The sequence below is a fragment of the Eucyclogobius newberryi genome, unplaced genomic scaffold, assembly GCF_026437365.1.
Source record: "Eucyclogobius newberryi isolate DKJ021-1_F unplaced genomic scaffold, fEucNew1.0.hap1 SCAF_10, whole genome shotgun sequence".
NCBI classification, from domain to species: Eukaryota; Metazoa; Chordata; class Actinopteri; order Gobiiformes; family Gobiidae; genus Eucyclogobius; species Eucyclogobius newberryi.
Window position 1 is genome coordinate 31,047,921 of NW_027315724.1, and position 25,957 is coordinate 31,073,877.

General features: G+C 38.9%; 1 protein-coding gene across 1 annotated transcript in view; it reads right to left on the reverse strand.

The window, feature by feature from the left end:
• The window catches only part of lsamp (limbic system associated membrane protein), a 248,899-nt gene that overhangs the window by 25,237 nt on the left and 197,705 nt on the right, over positions 1-25,957 (reverse strand). Inside the window, exon 5 of the mRNA XM_072454838.1 lies at positions 642-773. Within this exon, the coding sequence (XP_072310939.1) occupies positions 642-773 (132 nt within the window). The remainder of the gene's footprint in view (positions 1-641; positions 774-25,957) is intronic.

Sequence of the window (25,957 nt, forward strand, 5' to 3'; positions counted from 1 at the left end):
CAAAAGTAAATAGATGACTTCTTGATTATTTGTACAACACTAACAAAGAAAATAAACGAGACAAGACAGAATCAAGAATGTTCTACTCATAATATTGTATTATTTTTAGTAGCATAACTACAATAAACATGAGGTGTTTGTTAAATTCTTATTCTAGAGGTATTTGATTATTTTTGTTTTGCAATGTTCTAACATGAAATCAATTATTATGAATGAATTTCCCACTTTTTTCTGGTCCTCCCAGTGGTGGAAGTGTGTTACTTCAATAAAACAGGTAAAGGGGCAAAAAATGCTCACTTAAAATCTACTTAAATATCAGTTGAAGGTTTTCAAAAGTAAGAAAATAAAAGATTTTACATAGATTTTTTTATTTTTTTTTAACTTAGCTGTAGTGTACAACATTTTGAGCCTTATTTTTGGTCAAAGGAAGCAACTGAATCAACCACTTAATTTATGTAGACATTTTATTTACATATATTTTGGTCAAAACCTGGTCTTTAACTCAACATCTTCACAGGAGCACAGTACTTTTACTTGAGTACTTTGTCACTTCCCACCAGTGGCTCATACTGTATACTGTGTACCATAAACAGGATGATAAAGTGTTTGTCTTTGGCGCTGTGCAGAGAGTCATTACTCACAGTTGACCACTACATTGACATATTTGAAATCGGGCGTGGCCACGTCATTGCTGGCCTTGCACTCGTATCGACCCGCCTGGTTTCGCATGATGCCTATAATGTCCAGGAACTCCTCTCCGTCCAGTGGCTCTGCTGCAAGACAAGGACAAACAGTCACACCATTAAACACGTGGAGATTATTTTGTGCACATACTTTTATTTATCTGGCATTTTGGCAGAGCACAAATTCCAATTTTGTGCCGCGTAAACAAATATAATGTCAATTTTCTTTTGTAGTTAGCGAGGAGGAAATGTTACATCTGTTACATTGTGCAAATAATGAAAAAAAGATACAACTGGATTTATACTAAAAGGTGTACTCTGTGTAACGTTAGAGCAGCTAGAAAGTCATCTGCTCGCCATCTGCTCATCTCCATGGTGACGTTGATTTTTCATCCTTGAATATTCCGCAGTATGGCATTAAACTTGTCCGTCATGCATTCTTTTCATGTGCAATCACTGTCGTACTCACATGCAATAATGTCACATTTATATGCATATAACTGATGAAAATAGAGTGTTTATTTTACCATTATTATTAGTATTATCTTGTCTTACGCTAGCTGTTTTTATTTTATTTTATTTTATTTGTATCTTTATTTATTTTTCCCCTCCATTCCTTATTAGGAAATCAGAGGTTTTGTCTATAGGAGTTTTTGTTATAAGAGTTCTTCTGTTAAGAGTGTTTTTTTAAACTTCCTATTTGTTATCTGTTCTTTTCCTCTGTATCTACCTGCGTTGCAACAATGAAATTTCCCCATGTGTGGACAGTAAAGGAATATCTTATCTTATCTTATTCGTTCAAGGTGTTTTTGCTGCTTATTTAGCTTCAGGCAACACTTTGAGGACATTTTCCCATTCCAAAGGCATTGTAGTTTGTTTGAAATTGTTAATCGCTAAGGCAACGCTTCACCCTTCTGAAACGCCCCTGGTAAAACCTGAATCCTCACTGTAATCCGTCCCCACATCGTCTCCGTGGTAGAAGCGTTTAATGCCGTACTGCGAAACAACGACGCGGATACAAGCGGCGCAAAAGTCACGCGCCGAGTTTAAAAAGTCAGACTGAACTATAGCGACAAACCGACAGAAACGCAGTTTGACACGGCCGTGACACGCTGCCTTTTATGCGGAGCGAGTGCAAGGTCGATCCGGCACGGTTAGCTTCACCAGCGCTGCCGTCTGTAACACTTCAGCTGCTCCACGAAGGCTCCAGCTCTCAACACGTCCACCACCAGTTGACAAGGTTCCAAAGTCATGCATGTCAAATACACAGTTGCCAAGTTTATCGTTTGTTGGTGATTTGCTGATGATTGCAGAAAGTTCAAGACATGACTTCTTGTACGTATAGTCAAATATTCTTGTCTCTGTAAAAAATGCATGTGGAGCTGACTTATGGAACTTGTTATACCAAAACTTAAAAAAAAAGCATACATCTTAACCAATTTAAAACATGTTATAAAAAGCTTTGTCTTCTGCATTTAAAAAGAAGAAGAAAAACTTACTTAAACAGAAAAGGTTTGAGCTATCGTGATTCATATTTTACTATAATGATTTACTTTCATCTGATTCCTCTCCATTTGTGTGTAGTTGAATCACAATTGTACTGAATGATGATAATACGGAAAAAAGGTATTTTACTACCTACATGTGTGTTAATAGAGCATATTCAAACTGTCTAATATTGAACGCGAGTTGAAAGATTATCAGGAGAACACAATAAAGTTTCCACAGATTTTTTTTAGGCTTTTGAGTTCCTTTGTTAGCGAAGTAAAAACAAAAAACGATGAGGATAATTATGAAGATAAAGCTGCCACGATATAGCGGCAAGACGGCCTACTTAAAGCGCCACTAAACACTGTGTAAACTGTGTAAATGGGTCAAACATGGATATATATATACACACACACATCCATAGCCTTATTTTGTCATTTTAGTGCATACCGTATTTTCCGGACTATAAGTCGCACCGGAGTATAAGTCCCAGCAGCCAAAAAATGCATAATAGAGAAGAAAAAAACATATATAAGTTGCACTGGAGTATGAAATGCGGTTGCAAGTGTGAAAATAACGAATAACATCACATATAAGTCGCTGCGGAGTATAAGTATATAAGAATAAATATAAGTTTAAGTTATACCCCGGCCAAAACTATGAAAAAAAAGTGCGACTTATAGTCCAGAAAGTACGGTATTTGTATAGCTCAATACGTAGCTTCAGCAGTATATTGAGATGGGGTCAGATTCAGGACCTGAATGTGCATCACCCAGGTCCAGTTCATGACAGGACGCTTTATGGCATCACTCAAACGGGCACAAATCACTCCAAAAAAAGAGTGTAAATGAGAAAGGAAAACATCTGAGGTCAAACTTTGTGGCAAATGAAGTCACTCACTCCTCACTGGATTCTTCCATTTCTCGATTGCCATTTTTCACTGTAATACTTCCAACACATCACTGATCCCACACACCTCGGACAAAAGGCCACGGAACGGACAAAGCCATTATAATCCACTGGAAAGTTTTCTCCACCTTTTGTAACACTGGAAATGATATTACTTCCAGTCTAACTTAGAAATAATAGGCTTGTCGTCATGGCAGCCGGATAATTGGCACCACCAAAGCTCCAGACATAGTTTAACATAGTTTAAATGATCTGCAACGTCGAGTCAAAGGTCCAAAGTGCATTATTTGGTTAAATCAAGAACATCTCGTGTTTATAAGATAGTTTAAACTGGTAAAAAGAAAAATGCTACTAAAAATAGTGAAGTAATTTAAGCAAAATTGTTTATATTATTTTGAACTTTTGAACTTTTGAAACGACTGAAAAAGTGAAACCGTATCCATACATGTACTCAACAGAACTAGAGATAATTAGTCCTGTCAGTCAAATATGAAACTATAGTTGACAGAATTTGAAATATCCTTGGCATTTTCCTCTCCACGGGTGCACTGTATTTCTGCAGCGACTCTTGAACTCAATCAAACGTAAATTGTAGAGACTTTGCAACGAGAGGAATCGGCAAACTGCACTTTCCATCACGCCGTTTTCAAACATTGTCATCTTTATTGACCGAGCAGTGTATTTATCTGTCAACCAATGAAGGAAAATGCTTATATTTTCTCGACTCGGCGAGACATTTTTTCTATTGTTAGCCATCTATTTCAATGAGAGGAAATTGTCACAAAAAGACTGTGCTTTTCCTACATCACATCACGTTGTTTGTCAGGAAGATAATGCGTTTCGCAATTAACCACACAAATTATTAAAACTCCAAATGCCTCCCATTTAAACCGACCAACTCTAAACCACTAAAAGCACATTACTTATTCAACAACTTGTTAAGCTGACTTATTGTATATTGCCTGTCTGAAAGCTTTAATTAACAGAGGAGTAATATCTGCAAATGTCAGGGAATACAAAGGCCCGACACGACGCGATGCCACAGAGACTATCTAGCTCATATCTGACTAATTGTTTAATGAGAAATATAGCTAATTAAGTGTGTGAGGAAGACAATGGTGCCACTGCTCATTGAGAGATGAGGGTCAGGCACAGGCACAGGGCGGGTCCAGGATGTTTGTGCCCTGTTAATTGACTCTTTATCGCATCTGAAGATACGTGTGAAACCGTAAATCACATCTCAATCTTTTAATGTAGTCATTGTGAAAGGCATTACAGGCTAATTAGACCAGACTGCAAGAAACCACATTCATCTTTTTATGACTTCCAAAACATTAGCGTTATGTTGTCAGCTGAGGAGGTGGAATGGAGAAAACACGGGATTTCCTAGTCAGAAATGATGCTGCTGTAAAAGAATATACATATGTTTACATACTGTATATATCTCATTGCTTCTAACGAACCAGTTTATTGTTTGGTTGTGTCGTGTGCATTTGCTATAATTGGGTAAGGCTAATATATGAGGGATTAACATTTTGGTGTTTGACATTTATAATTTAGTACAACGGTCTAATTTTCGTCCTGTCCTACTTTTACAACATACTCTTTGGGGAAAACACAAAATGTACTAATTTACAACAAAAAAGAGCTTTCATTTTCAACTCCTCATCAACTTTTCCTCACAAACTGACACTTAAAATATTTACCGACGGTAGGTAAAAGTATAAAGCCTGTCACATGCATTTCAAACAACTCGCTCATTCTAAATTAAATCATGAGCATAAAATAATAGATTGTCATATTGGGAAACATGGTTTATGTGGGTAATATACTAATTATTCAACTTAGGGTTTGCACTCCGTGTTCCAAAAGTAAACTTGAAAGTTATATCCATACAGTACAACTACCCGGACATGAGGGTGTACTGTAAACTCAATATCACCCACGTGAATACAATTATTTTCAATTTGTTAAAGCTAATAAGAGATCATCTGCAGCTCTGAGCCAAAACAGCAGATCTAGGTAAATTTAATAGAAAAACACAATTATGCGCGGTGAATGATGCAACAAACCTCTGAAGACCAAGCAAATGTAATAACCACAATAACATCGACTCACAGTTCCCTAAATGCAGGTAAGTACTACAGGCATTTTGCTGAGGGAAATGAGCTGTGGAAAGTGGTTCTCTGGAGTAAAAATCATATGAAATGATAATAAAAAGTGTAAATGTCAGCAGTCTGAGAGGCTATAGTCTCACTGCTACTGAAGCATCGAGACCCGAGAAATGATCCGAGAACTGCAGAGGCTGTGATACGGGAGGATGGCTGTTCTGCTTTAGTGAACACACCCCGAGTGAGGGCAGAGGGAAACAGGCACAAATACAAGTACACTTTTGCACAGATCGTAAACGTAAAGGTGCACTATAAGTAACTGCCACCTGCTTCTCTCTCTGTGGAGAACTGGAACTGCTTTTAGTCTTTGAATTCATTTTCTCTATTTGATTTACTGTGTTCACATTTTTTTTAATTGTGTATTTAGTGTGATTAATCTTCTTTAAACTGACTAAATAGTTTGATTATTGTCCTGAGAAGTGTATTTGACAAGTCTGATATAAATAACATTATTATATTATTATTATTGAAAAAATACAGATTTGAAGCTATAAATCACCTGTAAATGAATTCATACAAGATAGAAATGTTTATTGACTCATAATGTGTGACATTCAAGTCAAAACTGTTACAGCTCTAATGAAGACGAACAGAAACTTTACATTTATACCTTTAAGTTGCTGTGATTGAGATGAGATGCTAATAAATGTGTTTGGAATTAGAACTATAACACTTACATCCATAGTTACAGCTTTCCCCCCCGAACTATAACCATAGCAACTATTAAATTGTGACTTAACTCAAACTAAAAGGACCAGAACTAAAGTAAAATCAGAACATGTCCAAACAAAGTCATACCAGACTAAACTGGGCTGAAACAAGTGTGAACATAGAGCGTTTCTCATGGACAAGGCTGATTCATCGCTCGAGCTTGGGAATAGAAAGTGACATAGAATAATTGAATAAAACATCCGCAGAAAAGGCCGAACTGACCAAGCCAAAGCCTGAGACCAGAGAGTGCCAAAACAAAGCCAGGAATAAAGCCAGGAATAGAATGAGATATGCAGCGAAGCGACAGGGTGAATTCTAATGAACGTTGTTCCATCCAAAGTCAAGTCTGTCTTCCAAACGTACGTGGACAAAACTTTCTGCTCAGACGTCCAAGATACAGTCAAATATCGATGACAGGAGAACGATTTTGGTGTTGGGTATTTGAGTCGCTGAGTAGAGCTAATGTCCATGTCTCTCTTTAAACTATGGGCAAAAAATATATGATGAAAAAAAGTGTTTAATTCATGCAAAACATCAGTAGCACTCTCGTAATTCTTAGAACACGAGGAACCCTTTTGTGTGGAGTTTGCATTGTTTCTCTGTTGGTTTCCCCTAACAACCGCGAACATGCACAAGCTAATCCTCCAGCCACGTGCTCATGTCATGAGATGTTCATTCAAGATCTGGAGGTCGCCCCATTTCTCCTGACACCGACACAGAGGCTGTGAACAGAGAAGTAAATCCTAAAATCCGACTCACCTACTGCACGAGGTCTTCGCAGAGTCTAAAAACTTTCAAAAGATAAAGATGTTTGCTACCGACCGCCAGGCGAAAACTACGCACAAGGGAGGCTGAGGTCAACTGATACAATATTATCGCACCGTGATTGAAAGATCAGTGGGATCAAGATCAAAATCCAGAGCACATTATACTGGGCTCTCCTGTGATGATGGAGGGGCATGATTGAAAGTGTGTTGCCATGGTAATTCTATTGAAGCCCTCATTTCGACTTGGGTTTCTTTGGCGTATCGTTAGATGAAGAGGAGAGAGGAAACCTGGCGAAAGCAGAGATCAAAGAGCAGCGGCGGCAGAACGAGAGGAATTTCAATGAGACATCACGAGGCGCCGCCCGCTTAGCTGTTTAAGCGGCAATTAGCCGTCAGTAATCTCACCTAGCGCACGTCACGGCGGGTAAATGGGACTTGATGTATTGTCTAAAGAAACAATTAGGTGCAATGCAGCTGTTCAGATGCATCGGTCATAGCACAGCGAGGCTGGAGGTGTGTGTGTCTCTCATGTCGTCTGTGTAACCACGGTAATGAAGATCGAGTGGTAAATTTGTCAGAGGAGAATTCATTAGAAGCTTTGTGCAGTGAATGTGTTTGAACACGTGTGCGAGCTGGTTACGACTCGACCGTTCCGGAGGTTACTTTACAATGTTTCTTGGTTTACAGTAAAATATTGTATAATAGGCATGTCATATTTTAGCCAACATTCTGGGTGGTTTTGTTGCATGGAAAATGTATTTAAAAATATATATAAATACATCACAGATAGAGTTTTCAGACGCCAGCACAGGAGAGGCAGGTGAGGGCTGATGAAACTCTCAGCTTGAACTTGAATAGTAATTTCATCTTCAAGGTACCGTACTATTTCCGGACTGTGAATCGCACCTTTTTTCATAGTTTTAGTCTGGTGCGACTTATACTTACTTATATACGACATACTCCGGAGCAACTTATATATGATATTATTTGTTATTTTCATACTTGCAACTGCATTTCATACTCCAGTGCAACTTATATATGTGTTTTTCTTCTCTATTATGCATTTTTGGGCATTATTTTGGAAAATACGGTAAGCACAACAATCTTGCTGAACCACTTGCTGCACTTAAGCTATTGAGCTTAATATTAGCTTAACATAGAAAAAGAAAGAAAGAAAACCTTTGTCACCTTTACAATGAGTGTATCATGCAAGTCACAGAAAGTTATAAAGCATCTCCAAAGGACCAAGAAGGACGTTGGAATCATTTTGTCGGAACAGATTTGTGGGAAGAAATGAAATCAAATTAAGTTGTGATCTGCGGCCCACGTTTAAATGTCCTTGGACATTTTTGACAAGATCAAATCAACAGTTGTAGCTTAAGGATCGTGTCTGCAAAGCACTGCAGATCCACTTGCGGTTGTATTTGACCATGAAGAAAGAAATTCCCTATAGTATGCAAACAACAACTATTTCTGCTTCACCATTTCCCACTGAATTCACATAAATATTGCCTTCAAGGTGACACTGCCTAGTTCCCTCTGTTATCTACAGTATTTATCCTTATTTACAATGTTGCCAACATTTTCAAATCAATACACTTTGTGACAATGTTCTGCCAGTAAGTCTTGCCTTTTATTATTTTGTGTTGCCTTTTCACATTATATACTTGTGTTAAGAGTGAGGGACGGTGTGTGCGCAGATAAAACATGACAACAGTACATTATTTTGCACACCTCCACGGCCCATGTCTCACGCCTTTATGGCCTTTGAACATTTAGGTTTTTCCGGCAGCAAAAGAAGCAGTGACTGATTCAGAGTGCATCCATTAGAAAAGATGGGTCGCTATGATCACATTTCTATGTTAATGCAGCCGAGGCAGCGGGCGAATGCATTAAAGGCAAGGACACATATTGTGAGCTGTTTTCACAATAATGTTCTGAAGGCTGGAGAGTTTTTAACCAAATGCACTACCTTTTACACAATATGATGCAAGCTCAAGCAGGAAGAAGAGAGAACTTTCTCTATAGGTTACGGGTTGCACTGTTGTCATCAGGCTCTTCCACCTGTAGCATGTTGCGGTCCTGAGCAGAGTGTGTTGAGAGTTGAATTGAGGACATACATTATAATATCATCAGCAATAGCAATATAAGTGAAAGTGCAGAGTGGAAATGGGTCAAGTTTGATCTTTCTATTTTTCAAAGAATTAACCTCATACTATATTTTTAAGGCTATAACTTCAAAACTACACATGAATAAATTACTGGGAAGAATGTGTTAATAAAACTTGCACAAATAACATATTTAGTTCTATTCACTATCAACAATGTTGTGACTGTCTCATTTTATCAATAGTGCATTGTTAAAGTGGAATACCAACTTCTGTGAGTAATATAATATATATATATATATATATATATATATATATATATATATATATATATATATACGTATATTTTTGTTCATTGATGTAAATACCTAGACAATTTACATTCAAAACATTGGCATTTCTTTTAATAACGAAGTACACTAAGAGTCCCACTTTACCCATATTCACTCTAATTACTCATGCAAACATGTCATTGAACTAGTGTGGAAACTGTAGGACCAGGAAGTGGGTTAGTATGTTCTTAAAGCATTCATTATTTGTTATGGAGTTATTTACATCATATATTACTACAGTGCTGCACAATACACGCAATTGTGATATAATATTTACATGTGGAGGTCATTTATCTTCAGAGTTCCAAATTCATGCAAACTCTCATTTCATTTTCAGAGAGGAACTGTTGTCCTCACAGTGCAAATAAACACACTGAAACAGCGGTTCTTTTTACATTCACATTAACACAGTGGATCAAAACAAAACAACACGTTATAGTCCGCAGTGGAGGGACTGTAGTTTGTCAGGTTGCTGGTCTAAAATGAGCGAGAACACACCCAAACGTCTAATATTTTCCAGGTTGTGCAGCTGAATGTCTCTTCTAGTCTGCAAACGTCTTTATCGGACTGAGCTACACACAGACTCCTCCATGTGTTATTTAGAGTCGACTCGAGACGGCACTTCCCGGATTTACATGCATTTTGAAAAATCGGTTTAAACTGGAGAAGGCCACTTATCCGGCTTTACACTGGTGTATGAGTGAGAGCGAGTGAGAGTGAATTCGGGATCAAGGGTGGAAAATTGCCCATGACTAAAGTTAGAATCTCATATCTCAGTTTGCTCATCATCACGCAGATCACATACACCAAAAATAGATATGTTCTGCATTTCATTGACATAAAGACCACAAGCAATGATCATATCTTTAGCATCTGACATCAGCAAAAATATATAACCTATTCCTATTCCTAAATTTCTCACTATAATGTTATTTTGATGTTATTTTGATCTTCCAGTGATATGAAAATAACAACAATCACCAGCACGCTACACAAGACAAAAAGAGGTAGATGAATAGTCTTTCTCAAGGACACAATATGCACTTGGAGACACTTAACGCGTTGCACCGCCGTCGCTCTAATGAAAGAACATGTGCACAATGTGTGAAACTGACTCTATAACATATAATAAGAGCTTTGTGTCACTCAGAATATTATCCGTGGGTCTTGCTGAAATATGAAGTCGAACAGTTTCACTACAAAACCATTCGACTTAATGACTTGCATCTAAATTACACTTTTGTCTTGACATATTTGACTTCATTTGCCTTCATTTGCATGCAGCCGAGCTCGTGCCACGCCAAAAAGACAATGCATATAATTGCGGCGCATTATAAGGTTGAACACCCTGGGCCGTAAGGATGAACAGCAGCGGCAGTGTTTGGAAGAGCCCAATTAGGCCCTAGAACAACAATAACCCTGCAGGAAACTGATTTGCATGACGCCGGCAATCGGAAGTTTGTCTGCAGCAGCTACAAGTTTTCTGTGGGAATTACAGCGGCGAGGCGGTGGGAGTAAAGGTCGCGCTGAATGGGAACAAGGGTATATTATGCAATAGCTGCATGCTCTATTGTAAGTGTTCAATAGGATCTGAAATAGAAAAAACTGCATTCTGATGGCTGCATTGCACATCACGTACAGTATGTCCAGATTTTGCAAGTAGGAGTGGGCAATATTGATAAAAAAAAATGAATAGGAATGGGACACGTTTGTAATAAGACGAGGCACAAGAGCTACAAGATTTTTTACATCAAATTGTGCTTTTCAGTTAATTATTCATTTTATATTTTTGTCTTTGTAGAATTTTTTCCTTTTATTTTATTTTTTTCTTAATTTTTTTTAACTGATTTGACTGATTTTTTTAAAACTGATTTTTCACAGATTCTCAAAACATCTAAAAAATCTCACTTTCATTTTGCGAGATCTTGGGGCATGAGACCTCCCATCCCTAAAAATGTGTTCCCCTGTCTCTTTGGAGCATCCCACCAAAACAAAGCAGACAATAGTAGAAATGTGGTTAAACATGTCTTAAAATGTAATAAATAAGTATTAAAAGCAAATGTGAAATGACTGTACAATTACCAACAAAGAGCAGAAACATCACTTTATAAACTTTGAAAAATTGTTGTTTTTTATTTGAATCAGCTCTTATAGCAACATTTTGAGTTATCATTATTATTTATTTTTACTAAGTACCTAACATTGAAAAGTATCTTCCATTAAACCTATATAAAAACAATATATCAATCTTCTTTTGACTCAGCTGATGACCAGGTTAAAGCACTTCTAGGCCCACAGTTGTTGCTTTAGCTGAATTCATCAAACTGTATATGTGTTTTTTTAGAAATATAAACTACAGCTTAGTTAGAATCTGACCATGTTTCTGTTTCTGCAAGTTCATGTGATGTAGCTTGCATATTGATTTGAACGTCCCTCCATACAGAACACAACCCAAGGCACCAAAAGCAGACACAGTTATTCCAAAACCACAAGCCAAAACTATTTACCAAATATACAATGTCCGTCCGGTGTGGAGAAACTCGGTTGTGCATTCACTTGTTGCCTGTGCCTTGCAATCCACCGGAGAGACGCGCACAAAAATGGAAAAGAATAAGAGAGAACGAGGGAGGAGAGAGCCATGCATTACAACCCACAAACTTGACTTGGCGACTGCACACTCTTCATTTGCATCTCCTCATGCATCATTCATCAGCATCATTTTGCCGCGGCGCGAAACATTACATTTATTTTGCGAATGCTAATTTATGTTAAGCAGCTGATTTGAGAAACTTCAGACTTGAGTAGCATAAAAGACCAAGTGACATTTATTTTCTTTGTTTGTGTGTGTGTTTGTGTGGGAGATATGCGCATAGACAGATCCCTTGTGGACCGTTTGAATGTGTGGTTTAGTATTTGTACATGCTGGACAGGACAAACACAGCCACAGGCCAGGCTCAGCTATGCGATTTACACAAAGTTATTCAAAAGATTGGACAAGTTGTTATTGCCGGCTAATGTTTATATCAGTGCATCGCTATTGTCTGAGACCCCCCCAAAGACCACAAGCTTTACAATGATGTCTTGGTCAGGAATCACATATTTTCCTTCTGATTTCAACTTATCGTGATTTATATATAATAAATACCTTTTTTTCCCCTGCAGTTTTAGATTTTCTATGGCTTAAAGTCAATATATCATCAATCTATACATTCCTTCATATTCAATTGAGGCTTCTACAAATATTTATCTTTGCAGGTACCATCAAAATACATTCCTGGAATATTTCAGCACCAAGGCCAGTTCTCTGTCGTGAAACGTGAATGCAGTTTCCAAAATAATTGATTTCCTGCTGTAAATGAATGTGAAACAGAATGTGGGAGATTGTGTGTCTGTGTTGGCACTTATCCAACGTCCCAGCAACTATTCCATACAAGAACTGCACTTCATTTGATAAGCAACACGCTACGGTGCCAAGAAATGACTTAGAAATATCAAAAAGCGTAATCCGCCACGTCTCCGCAAATCAATTAAACAACAACAGTATGGTGCACCTCCTGTGCGGCGGGTGAAGCAACACTCTTTAGGCAGTAAACATCCCACTGACATCCTCCATCTTTTCAAATAACTGCTCTGAACAATCCCACCGGGCCCCAGCTGCTTGATAAAGTTTTATTGCCTCGGGGTGAGCGTCCTAATGCACTTGGCCACAACACGGTAAATCTCAAATCCGCCTAGATCTGTCCCGTAAACTGTGGACAAATGCAGTACTTCCGCCCGTGTTCACAGACCATTTGTGGCCGTCGGCGGAGCAGAAATAACACAGGTGGGGGAGCCCGAAATGCGACGGCTGTTTATTTGCCGCTTCTTGAGCCGAAGAAATGATACGCACCGTGAAGCGCTGCACCGTCTGCTTACAACAGCTTCATCCAGGCCTCTGACTCACTCCTCGTCCTCCTCCTGTGTCTGAGGTTTGTTTTAGTTGTGGCAGCTGGTGTGGTTGGGTTTTTGTCTCTGTGTGTACTTCTATTCGATGGCCTACACTTGTAACTTGCAAACATTGAATTGATTGCTATGAAAGGAGATTGAAGCCTTCGGGCACTGAACTCAAAGTTATTGAAGTTAAGCAGAAATTCTAGTTTTGCAAGTAACTTTTCGATAGTGGAGGCTGGATCTGTTATTGCTTTGTCTGGAACGCCCCACGGTAATTGAAATGTTGAATTACAAGCCTTTTTATTGGTCTGTATAATGCACCTTTAAACTTATGATGTTGTGCATTTAATTAGATTGGAAACATCAACTTTTGCGTCATCTAGGACTTATTTATTATTGAACTGAACAAGAACTGAAAATGGTCAAAGGGTCACCTAAACATGCATGAAAAAAAATATATATAGAACACATTTTGGAATAGAACCTGGGAAAGCCAAAGTTAGCCTATAAAACATGTTGAATGACACGTTGATTGACAAGATGAATTTCGTATTTGGAGAAAGTAATCTTTTGCATGATGAGGGCCTCGTTGTCGAAACGTTGCCTCGCCTGTAAATAAATGTCACCTTCTGCGAGTTAAGACAGGATTTTCTTTTCATTGAATCTGGCGAACTAACCCAGAATTGGCACTGCCGTCTCTTTCACAGATACCGACCGTTAATAAGGCGGAATAGGATTTAGTGATTGAATTCCCATGAAGACGCGGTAGCTTGTCGGCGTCGTCTCTATCAGATAAACAAATCGAGCACATTGTGATAATTCATTACTGCGACTGCTAATAGGCTTGTTTTGCTGAAAGGGAAGAGCCCCGTGTTGAGGTCAGACTTTGTTTATTTCGCTCTTTTTATCTCACGTTTTGTGTGGTTTGATTCTACAACTCACCGTCGCATCGTTGCATGAGATGTAAGCTTACCCATGTACGCAGAAGAACATACAAGGCAGGCGAACGTTTAAGATAAAAATAATCAAATCAAATCAAATCAATTTATTTTTGTAAGGCCCAAAATCACAACAACAGTTGCCTCTGAGGGCCACAGGGAGAAATGAATCAACAATGTCTGTGGTGGCGATGGAGTCAGACAATGTCTGTGGTGGCGAGGGACGATGTCCCAGGGTCCTCTGTCCTTAGACTCTCCTTCTCGGCCAGGAAAAACTACAAAAAAAAAACCTCTTTGGGAAAAAAACGTAGAAACCTGGAGGAGTTCCAGTGAAGGAGAGATCCGACTCTCACAGACGGACAGACGGACACAAGGAGACTGGAGCTGGACCCACTCTTCAGGCATAATAGAGCGGTTTGTGATTAAATAGTGCTGCCCAAAGGCCGATGTATACTCCTGCCACTGTTGTTGTCACGATACATGACCCTGGCTCCCAGTGTTATTTAGTCCCAGTCTTGTCCCGCTGTAATGGTCTTTAAATCACCAGCCCACCGTGAGAAGACATCCAGTTTAACAGCACAGTAACAGGCAGCGGCACAGCTCTGTATTTATCTAACTCTACGTGTCCGGAAATAAGATCTAAGGTTTAATGATGATCAACTTATAAACATTTACACAGATCATGATTTTACATGTTCATTGCAAACCTTTTTTTTTAAATCAAAAACACTATAATAAAAACTTCAGGTCGGATAAAACCCACTCTGATAAGCCCCACTTGTTTTTACTGTTGAAAAATGTAGATATGACATTTATGAATGCTGCATATATAACCTGGAGTCTGTTTTTTTTTAAATATAATTGCGTGTAAATACAGGGGCAGTGGGGCAGGATAGGGGATAAGTGAAAACAGGTGTTTTCTGAGCACTCGAGTCTCAAATGTAGGACAAGGATTTGCTCAAACATGCATCATGAAATTGATGAGATAAAGTGAGCTAATGATGGTCATGACATGATAAGAAGCTCATAAAGGTCAGGGCTGCTGCTGCATTTGGGTGCTCAGACATGCTCAGACATGCTCAGTGGTGCTCCCATGCACCCAACACACTTTGTAAAAAAATACACAGGGGTTATAATAATACAACCTTAATTTGACTATTTCTGAAGAATTAAAATTTTTAAAGAATTTTTAGACAGGAAAGGACAGTGTGCAATGGGGATGAGAGAAAAGAGAGGACATGCAGTACATTTGGGATTCAAACTCTCGACACTGTGGCCACCATTTTCAACTAAAAATCAGTAGATGTAATGTTATTAGCAACTCATTACTTTTTATTTTATTTTAATTTATTATGAGTCCATAAACGGTCCAGCGTCCCCTGAAGCCCTTCTCCTGTTTGACTGCAGACCAGATCGAGGCTGTAGAAAACACTACAGGCTGCAAACTATTGACGGACTATTGTTGGATTTATGAAAACATGATTTAGACATTTGTAAGAAGTCGAACCACTTTGGCTTTGTGCGTGCGGTGTCAGCTCTGTTGTTTGCTGCGCCAGCTGGACGCATTGCGCATCTTGTTTCACTGTCTTATTTTTCTAATTATATATGAGGCCAATTTCCATCATCTAAAGACTGTTTACCTCCTTGTGCCCCTGATCTGTCTGCGTCTGTTTAGACCGAGGCTTGTATTATCTCAGACTCGTTATGAAGAGAGAGAGACGTGACACTTGAGTCCTAGTTTGGATTGATAAAGAACTAAAGACAGAGAAGGCCGACTTTAGGCTCGCTGCACAAAAAGCCTGTTATGTTATTGCCTGGTCACACTGCGCATTATGTGGGTCATGGTCGCATTGATAAAGGTTGAAGTTCTTAACAAGCTTATACCGTATTTTCACCTCTATTGGGGAAATTCACATTTACACTCATGTTTAGACACACATACATTGTTTTAAGCAGTTATAATAGGTATTTATAGTCTCAAAACATCAAAAATAAAAAAGAATTATAGCTAAAATTGTAGTATAACACACAGTTGCACAGTTGGCACATATTTGGATAACTTGTTCCAAATACACTTTTTGATTGAAAATGATCAACAGCACAACAATGCCTGTTCCTAAAGATCTAAAACTTTACACAGTTGTTGTCAACAAAATAGGCAGCAAGTGCAGTGAACAGCATAAGCACACAATGAAGTATGTCTTAGTTGGAGCGTTACAAATTGACAATATTCAGGCAAGACTAAAACTACTATTTTTTTTTGGCTTCTGTAGTGTAAGTTCTGAAGCCCTGACAGTGTTCATATGCACATCTCAAGGATGTGCATATGAACACTGTGTTATGGTTCTTCTCTCGTTTTTTTAAACTTTTTTAACAAGGGAAATCTTGTCATAGAGACCATTTCTGTTTATTGATGTCTATTTCTATTTCTATTTCTGTAAAGCCTTTAGAGCAAGTCTTTGCTGGGATCTTGTGAACACAATATAAGGCAATTGAATACTACCTCTATGTTTCTATCCTACTCTAAGCATGGGTCTCTATATGTTTGAAAATAATAGTAAAGACAATTACTATTATCTACCTACTATAATCTTACTACATTTATAATTAGATATAACAATGTAATTCTGTAATTCATTCTGAATTAGATGATGCTATTTGTGCACCACTAATTAGGTAAAAATATTGCAGGCTTGTGCTAAAAACTAGAAAGTTTGAATACAAATGTGTCAAATTAGCATTATTTCACCCTATTTTGCATTGTAGAGTTGCAAGAATTTAACAGCTACAGAAATCAATGTGATTTAATACACTTCTAATCCCCCACTGCCTCTCTCCTCTTCCCTCTCTTTCTCGCCATTGGTTTCATTATAAGTGTGAGATTCCAACCAAGTCCCTTTTTAAATCGCAAGTGTCTGCTGCTCGAGGCTGCTGTGACTCAGGGCTTTCCAAAAGTGCTTATAGAAGGTGGAAGAAAAAGTGCTGAGGCTTGGAACAGTAGTGACTTTGTACAACTGAGAGCTCCAGTGGTTCAGTCATCGCAGCAGTGAGTGCATCTAATGAGGCTGCGCACACCGGGCCAACTGTGCTGCATGATGTTAGGTACACAAACTGACAGGAAGCAAGCCAATGACGGAAAACTCATCAGAGAAAGGTGGCAACTTTGGCAAATAGTTGACAATGGAAAAAGATGTTGTCTAAACTATGACAATAGTGAAGTAAACAAATGCTGTCCATTGTTCCTCCATTGAATACTTCCATTGAATGTATTGTATTATAGTTTTGAGCTTTTGTAATGGTTTTGTAATCACCCAAAATGTACGTGTGGATTAGAGGTGGAATTGTGGAATATGTGGAGTATGTGGAATTTTTGATAATATTGCAATTGTTGCTTTAGAACGAAGCTAAATAATATCTATTTATATTATATATAAAATCCCTGGTATCGCCTATCACTATCTAGTACGCTTACAGTATATCATCTTTATTAAAGACTGAAAAGGCTGTAAAAAGAACAAATTCAAGAGAAAGAGAATATTTCTGCACTTTTTTAGTCCATTCAATCTTTTTGTGACGTTCTAACCTCAAGCGTTGTCAATGACCAATGACATGTTTTAGCACATTTCGGATGAATTGCCTAAAATATATAATTAAAAATAAAGTGATATTAATTTTGTAATTATTTTGTAAATATTGCCCATCTCTTGTTTGAATGTACATTTATAGTTGATTCAAATGGTACTTTCCCACTTGGTTCTCTGCACATATCTGACCTCCTCATCCTTGTATCCGTACTTTCTTTTGTTGCTCTTTCTTTTGTCCTCTGCTCTGCCTTAACGATCTGCTTAGAAATGAAGACATGCTATAACTTGTGCACAAAGCTATAACCATGGACGATGCAAGGACCTTTTCTGACCCTGTTGAGTGCATAGTCATCCAAGGCCAGTGGGTGAGAGCGTTATGTCTTTACAGGCCCTGGTAATCAATGATGTCACAAAGTACATTTTGACTAACAAAGCACATTGCACATTGCGGATGCACCAACTCGGCGGCAACAACACTTAATGAGGCAGGCACACTGGACAAGCTGTGCTTCATCATGTTTAATTCACAGACTCATCTCAGGGCTGCTGCCAATTTTAAACAAATAAGTGAACAGCAGCACTTGGCAGATCTGAGATAGATGAGCTGAGCATCTGTCTGCGGCTGGACTCCCAAAGGACTGTGCACACATTTTAGCTTTCCATGTTTTGTGAGGACATTTCATTGACTCATTTCTTAGAGACATTAAACTTTACCTACAACCTTAAACCGCACCTAAACCTACCCTTATTTTAAAGGTGCACTGTGTACCTTTTCATTGTATAGCTGCTATTGTCACTTCCACGTCGATCGTATGTTGTTTCCCCCCCAAGTCACATTAAAACAAAGAAATACTTTGAGATCATACAGAGGACAAGCGGACAACACATTAAAGACTAAAAAGAGGTCTAAAAGGGAAAGGTCTGTTCAATATTAATGCTAATGTCTCAATAGTAATGCTAATTTTGAGGCATAATACATATTAAAACAATGCCACAAATGTCATTAAATGTTTATTTTTTATATTTGAATAAAAAGTTTGCATTAGTTTAAGACAAAAATGATCTTTTTATTCATTTTTTATTCATGATCTATTTTATTTTAGTGTAACTCCTTGATGTTTCACAGAGAAATTCAAAGCCATAGTAGGAACATTTCAGGCAAAGCATTAACATCTCAATGAAGACGAGCAGAAGTCAAATGGTGCACCTTCACATCACGAGGACCGGATACTTGGTCCCCACAAAGCGAAATGTCCCCGTGAAATGTTGCGTGACTGTAGCAAATTTCAGTCACTTCAGTGTGATGAACAGACACCCACTCGTACACTTTGCACACTTCTCAGCTTAGCACGCGCACAACACACACACGCACGCACACACACACACACACGCACACACACACACACACGCACACACACACACACACGCACGCACACACACGCACGCACGCACGCACGCACACACACACACGCACACACGCACACACACACACGCACGCACGCACACGCACACACACACTGAAGTCAGGGTGTTTGTGCGTGTGTGAGCGCCACCTGCTGCCCATCACTCACACGTCACGCTGCACATTTGTGAGAATTTAAAACAGATTGAGAACATACAGTGATGTTTTTTTTTTTTTTTTTTTTAACATCCTTTGCTTTTCGTAGCTTTGCATTTATCAAGAGTAATTCGGTTGCGCTGGGTTTAAAAGAGACTGACTTTGAAAAAAAAAACAATAACAACTTCTAAGCATATAATGTGTGAGAAGGTTATATTACCATTATATAGTTAAGGAGCCTGGAGTACATTTTATCATGTGCATATTCTAGAGCTTTTAGTGCACTTGCTTAGCTTATACTTTTTGTGTGAAAAGCATTATTTTTCCTGACACAACTTAACGTGCAGCATAAACAATAATAATGTGAAGAGCTTATTTGCTGTAGCTTGTTTGAATAACACTTCAGACATAATGCTATATCGTCCTATTCAGAAAACATAAAATATATACAATGTTGGCATCTGCTAAGGGCTAACTACAAAAAATGCCACCATTCTTTACTTTCAAAAATACAATAGAAGAGAAAAGCATCACTATTTATACACCATCGTTTCAGGTAGAGCTGTTTTTTTCCCTCCTCGTCTCTCTTCAGACATCGACTCGGGACAATTGAAGTGACTATCACAGTACGCTGAAACAAGAGATGGGGCGATGATGGAGAGAGGAGGAGACAGCCAGAGTGAGATGGATCGAAGGAGAGGGGAGCAGGGACACAGGTCGGCAGACAAGGTGACAGAACTGGTCGTGAATTCTGGCCCTCTGCTGCGGAGACGAGCGTAGGAGGGATGTCAAGGGCACTCGGCGTCAGACTTCTAAAAGGCCGCCCTGCCAAGCGCTCTTAAGGTCATGACTTCAGCATCGGCCCGGATCATATAGCAGAGGAGCGCGGGCTGCAGTCCAACTCAATTCATTTGGACAGATGTCTGTGTCGCAATGAAGCTGTTGTGTGTGTGTGTGTTTGTGTGTGTGTGTGTGTGTGTGTGTGTGTGTGTTTACACTGGTTCTATGCAGATCTCTCCAGCTCAAGGGCACTGACATGGCAAGAACAAATGGATTCTTTGGCAAGAGGGTGTAAAAACTTGATGCAAGTTTTGTTTTTCTGTTTGTTTAAATATAAAAAAGAATCTTGGTGTTATCAATTTCAACTAATACTGTGAAATTGACATAATCGGTAAGCATTTGCCATCAGTAAGATCCCTTGTTCAAATACTACCCACTGTTGCATTGTTACATGTTTCCGGAGTAATTAAAGCATACCAAAAATACGTAATCAGAATACTAATTTATAGTAAGATATTCCACTTTCCTAAAATGAATGAAATAACTTGTCATTGATCATACTTGAACGTCAAAGTATTGGTGAAAAGAATAGCAGTCAGAGGTTTGTGCAGGTGTATTTTTCCTACACTAGTGATACATAAATGTAAATATAACTATGAACTAATTTATATTTTAATTGCATTTTTACTAATGCAATTAACTTAAGGTATTCTAAGTATTCAGAATACTGTTCTCTGACTGACCATGTAATGTTACAAAATACATTTGAATTAAGGTCTTCATTATTCTGAAACTAAATACTCTCATATATTAATGCAAGTATTCTTCTCAAAACAACATGTTTTTGCTGTTTCACAGGGGAAGTTTTGACCCCAATTTATTAGGTCTTCTTTTTGGATTAAAAATATAAAATAAAATAAAAAAGCACTTTTTATTTTTTCAAGCTGCTTGTAACCTGCTTGTCACCATGGAGATGTGTTGCATTTTCTGGAATGTCACACAGTACGGCATTACTGTACAGTCGGCTATCTTGTATTTATTTAATTACAAGTAAAATAACATGGAAAAACATGCATTTACTACTGCACAGATCTGACCTGTAATTTGGCCATCTGGCATCACCTGCTTGTCTCCATGGAGATAGATACGTTCAATGCCATGCAACTTCCTCACTACTCTGGGTAAAGCAATGGCAACTCCAAGGAGAGAAGCACATTCATTATTTGCATAGAACTATTCTGTAAATCATCCGCAAGATGGTGCAGAACCTGTGGGGAAAAGCCCTGGGACCATGTACGGGCTGCGGTCCAACTCAATCTATTTGGACAGTTGTCTTTGCTGCGTGTTTGTGTGTGTTAGATGTGCAGCTCCAGCATCCAAACAAAGTAGGGAGCAAGGACATTGCAGTGCTAAAGGCAAACTTATGATTAACAGGTCGATGGCACAGGTGATTTTTAAACACACATTTTATAGCCCTCGCCTTCATCCTTCCACCAGGGTGCAGCGTTGTAAATAACTCAAAAACGCGTCCATGACTTGCTTCTAAAATATTGAACATCTGCTGAGAATTGTCCAGATGCGTGGCTTTGCTTGAGTGGCTTTGCTCAGTAGTGGTCCTCCCTCCCTGAAGCGCTAAACCACAAACTATAATAGAAAAGGTCAGAGGCTCTCCCATGATTAAAATGAACATTAATTAACCTCCAGAGTTGCCATAACAAATTATAAAAATATTACAGATCAAATCGATCATTTATAATTGTACCTGCTGGAGGGCAGCATAACTTCTATTTTTACATTCCTCCCGGGTTTGTTTCATATCGTGGGCAACCAGAGGCAACAGGGCATGTATTTTTCATGCTGGTCTGACTTTTATTTTGGGGCGGTGGAGAATCCTTGCTTGACCAAAAGCTCAATTTCCTCTCCTCATTGTGCACCACAGGAAGCTGTCAGTCTCACAGACCCCCACAGCCCAGGAGCGAGTCTGCGACCTTTATAGTCTATTCTGGGGTAGTTAAAAAAGAAAAAGTGGTGGACACACACCGGGAAGAAGCCAAGTGAAACTAACAGGCAAGATATTCCGTCTATAGGCCAGTTTACTATAGATTTGGAAAGATTTGGGGAATACGTGATACAGGTCGAAGAAAATATGTTTTAAAAAATGAAAAAAAGTCCAACAGTGCCACTTGGTGGTCGAGTGGATAACACACGCGCTCCACGTGAGCAACCTGCAGCGAATCATCTCACGTGACACTGTCTAATAAAGCATATGGGCCAAAACAAAAAAACAACTACTATAATTTTCTAAAGTCTGAGAATATGAAACTTTTAAATAGGTTTTTCTGATTCACAGAAACATTTTAACCGTAAAAGTGCATTTCCCATGGACATAACAACATGCAGGGAGTCAGTGCAAGCCTCCAATAATTCAGTGGTGGAAGACCAATTTTGTTAAATACACAGAATGAAAGTAATAGTATCACGTAAAAATACATCTAGTTAAGTCAAAGCATTGAAGTACCTCTTTTAAAAAAATGAACATTTACAATTATACATTACAATTTACACATATTTAAGAAGTATTAATGGTCAAACATAGTGGTAATGTAGGATAAAAATGTTTTATTTTTATCAGTGTGGCCCTTCGCTCAGGGCTGTCCGGTCCCTGTATGACCGGAGCAGGAGCTGTGTTCGCATTGCCGGCAGTAAGTCAGACCTGATCCCAGTGCATGTTGGACTCCGCCAGGGCTGCCCTTTGTCACCGGTTCTGTTCATAGTTATGGACAGAATTTCTAGGCGCAGTCAGGGGTCGGAGGGTGTCCGGTTTGGGGACCACAGGATCTCATCTCTGCTGTTTGCAAACCCCCAACATGCACTGGGACGGTTTGCAGCCGAGTGTGAAGCGGCTGGGATGAGAATCAGCACCTCCAAATCCGAGGCCATGGTTCTCGACCGGAAAAAGGTGGTTTGCCCTCTTCAGGTGGGCGGGGAGTCCTTGCCCCAAGTGGAGGAGTTCATGTATCTCGAGGTCTTGCTCATGAGTGAGGGAAGGATGGAGCGTGAGATCGACAGGCGGATCGGTGCAGCGGCCTGTTGTGGTGAAGAAGGAGCTGAGTCGAAAGGCAAAACTCTCGATTTACCGGTCGGTCTACGTTCATACCCTCACCTATGGTCATGAGCTTTGGGTAATGACCGAAAGGACAAGATCGTGGAAACAAGCGGTTGAAATGAGTTTCCAGGTTGCAGGGTGGCTGGGCGCTCCCTTAGAGATAGGGTGAAGAGCTCAGTCACATGGAAGGAGCTTGGAGTAGAGCCGCTGCTCCTCCATGTCGAGAGGAGCCAGCTGAGTGTGGGTAGAGGTAAATCTGGGAGTCCCTGCTTAGACTGCTGCCCCTGCGATACGGCCCCTGATAAGCGGAGGAAGATGGATAAGAGCACACGCTACATACATTTCTAAATATCAATCGTTAGCAATTCATATTTTGAATGGCATATACTTTGAACACAAAATCCAAGTGTGTATTTGTTAGTGAATGGGACCGGTGGAGGGGTTCATGTTGTTTTCTGTTGGAATAATGAACATGCTCTGTCACAGAAGAGGCTCTATCCTTTCACACAAACTCTTCTTTCTGCCTCCTGTCCTTATCTCCGCTCTCCTTCACTCCTCTCAGGTCTATTGATCATTCCCTTCAGAAGCAACAAGCAAACTCTGAGTCAATATTCACAGCGTCCCACACACTGACACTCCAAATCTAAAAGTGTCCTGATCAGAACTACAGGAACTGAAGGCTGCTGTGTTTGCAGACTCTCACAGGTAGAAACGATGCCTCGCTGTGTTTGGGGACAGTTAGATGAATTGGCCACTTCTGAAGTTTTTCCAAATCCTTTAGTGCCAAAAATCTATTCTATAAATGGCACTAAACATGAAATGTTTGTATGCTACCGATTTGAGCAGTTTATGCTTTGAGTTATTTGCCTATCATGTTTAGAAAATGTCAATTCAACACATTTTATGGTGCTCTTTTGAACAATTCAAATGCACTTAAATGACTCAACTTGTCTTCCATTTCCAACAGAAATGTACAAAATGAAAGATTTAATTTGATGTCAAGCTTATACGAATCTAAAAGTAAAACATTTAAAAATATTACATCACAAGAGATATTACTCTTGTGATGCAACTATTTCTCTTAAATAAATCTCTTACGAGTAGTAATAAAATAAAACCTTTTCTATATTCCTATAGACAATCCAAGCGGCAGTAACTACTTTTAACATTAAATGTGTCAGGACCTTTACTTTTGTTAAGCTCGGCTGATTAGGTCTCAAAGAAACACCAAAGATGTAGTTAATTAAGCAACACTATTAGGAATAAATAAAACACTCAAGTTAAAATAGACATTTGTTATTAGACTGCTTATATTTGAATTCTTCTGGTGTTAGCCCTGGCTTGGTCTGATACCGTCTGTTCTGGGTTTATCCTTGACAACAGTGCTTTCTTAATGGCCAATTAATACATTGCCTTGCACATATGGACTAGTGGGTTAATAGTCCCATGCGTTTTAAGCAGGTCATTATTTGTAATTGTGGTGAGGGTAACAACTTGAGCTTGTTATCTTCTTTAGCGGTGGAAAGAAAACAACACATATATATCTGGGTGGACTGGAGCATGCACTATTTTAATGAGTGCCCTGTTTGGAAAGCAGGCAACAGCCCGCCTCCTTATTCATAATGAAGCAAGGCCGATCGCATTGTCATCCCAGGCACTTTACCATAGAGAGACTTCCTTTTTTACTTCTTTTTTCCCTTGCAGATGTAAGTGTGAAACTTCTCCAGACAATGCATTCATTTGCAAGTAAAAATCTTAATTTGTTTGGTCTTCTGCTCACTTTTAATTACTCTGTGATTCGTAAGAAGTAATTTGTGCCATTAACATCAATACTGTTTATGCCAGGGATGTAAATGAATGTCACCTTGAGAATGTCAGATCTCAGAAGTGAAGCCGTGTTGGATGGCAGACCTCTACCAGCTGCAGTCGTGAGGGGTAAGAACACTTTACAACTCAGACCAGTGCGTACTGTTGTTGTGTCCTCGGGCAAGACACCTCACCCACCTTGCCTCTAGTGTTCATGTGAAAACAAACAGCCATGAGAATAAAAAAAAACACTATAAATCTGTCTTTTATCAACTAAATCCCTGGATTAAACAGAATCAATTTACATTGTAACTTAGGTGTAACTATGAAAATGTAGTACCCTCACAACATATTTACATTTACTGAGTATTCCTCTGCAGTTTTACAAGTGAACTGAATAGTGCACAATGACTTTACAAAGAGGATTTGACAGAGCACAGTTCAGAGTTCAGCAGGTTGATTTCCTCAGTGGAGCAGCGTGGCAGGGTCCAGAACAGTTCAGAATAGTGAGGGTGAACGCAGGACAACATATCGAAATAAACTACTACTTTTCACTCATGTGAAGATGGTGAAGAGCACAGGTTTTCCATAGCAGAGATTTTGATAAAACAATGATGTTGGTAATACCACCCATCATAACTTAACGAGATTGAAAAAGACAAATGTCCCCAACCGGTTATTTGGTGAGTGGGACTACACAGTTTCAGGATTTATATGGCAAGGTAGAGAAGAAGAACTAGGGAAGAAGACGTCAACAACAAGAAATCTAGACACAAACTAGAAGAAAATTTCTTCTAGTTTGTGTCTAATCTCATGTGCCATAATCTCATTTCATTGCATGCCTTGTGTTATTCGTGTTATGTTTTTGTCTCTCTTTCTGTGTTGTGTGAATTTAAAATCAAATAAAAAATAAAAAGACACATAATATGTGTCTTTTTATTTTTTTGACCCTCAGGGTTGTGTTCCAATCTTTCTTTTTAAAGGCCCAACATCTAACCAAAATGGTCACATCATTATCTTTTTATTTGACATTTATTGTTCTGCATCATATGAAACCAATATAAAGTCGCCCACTATGTTGTTTCG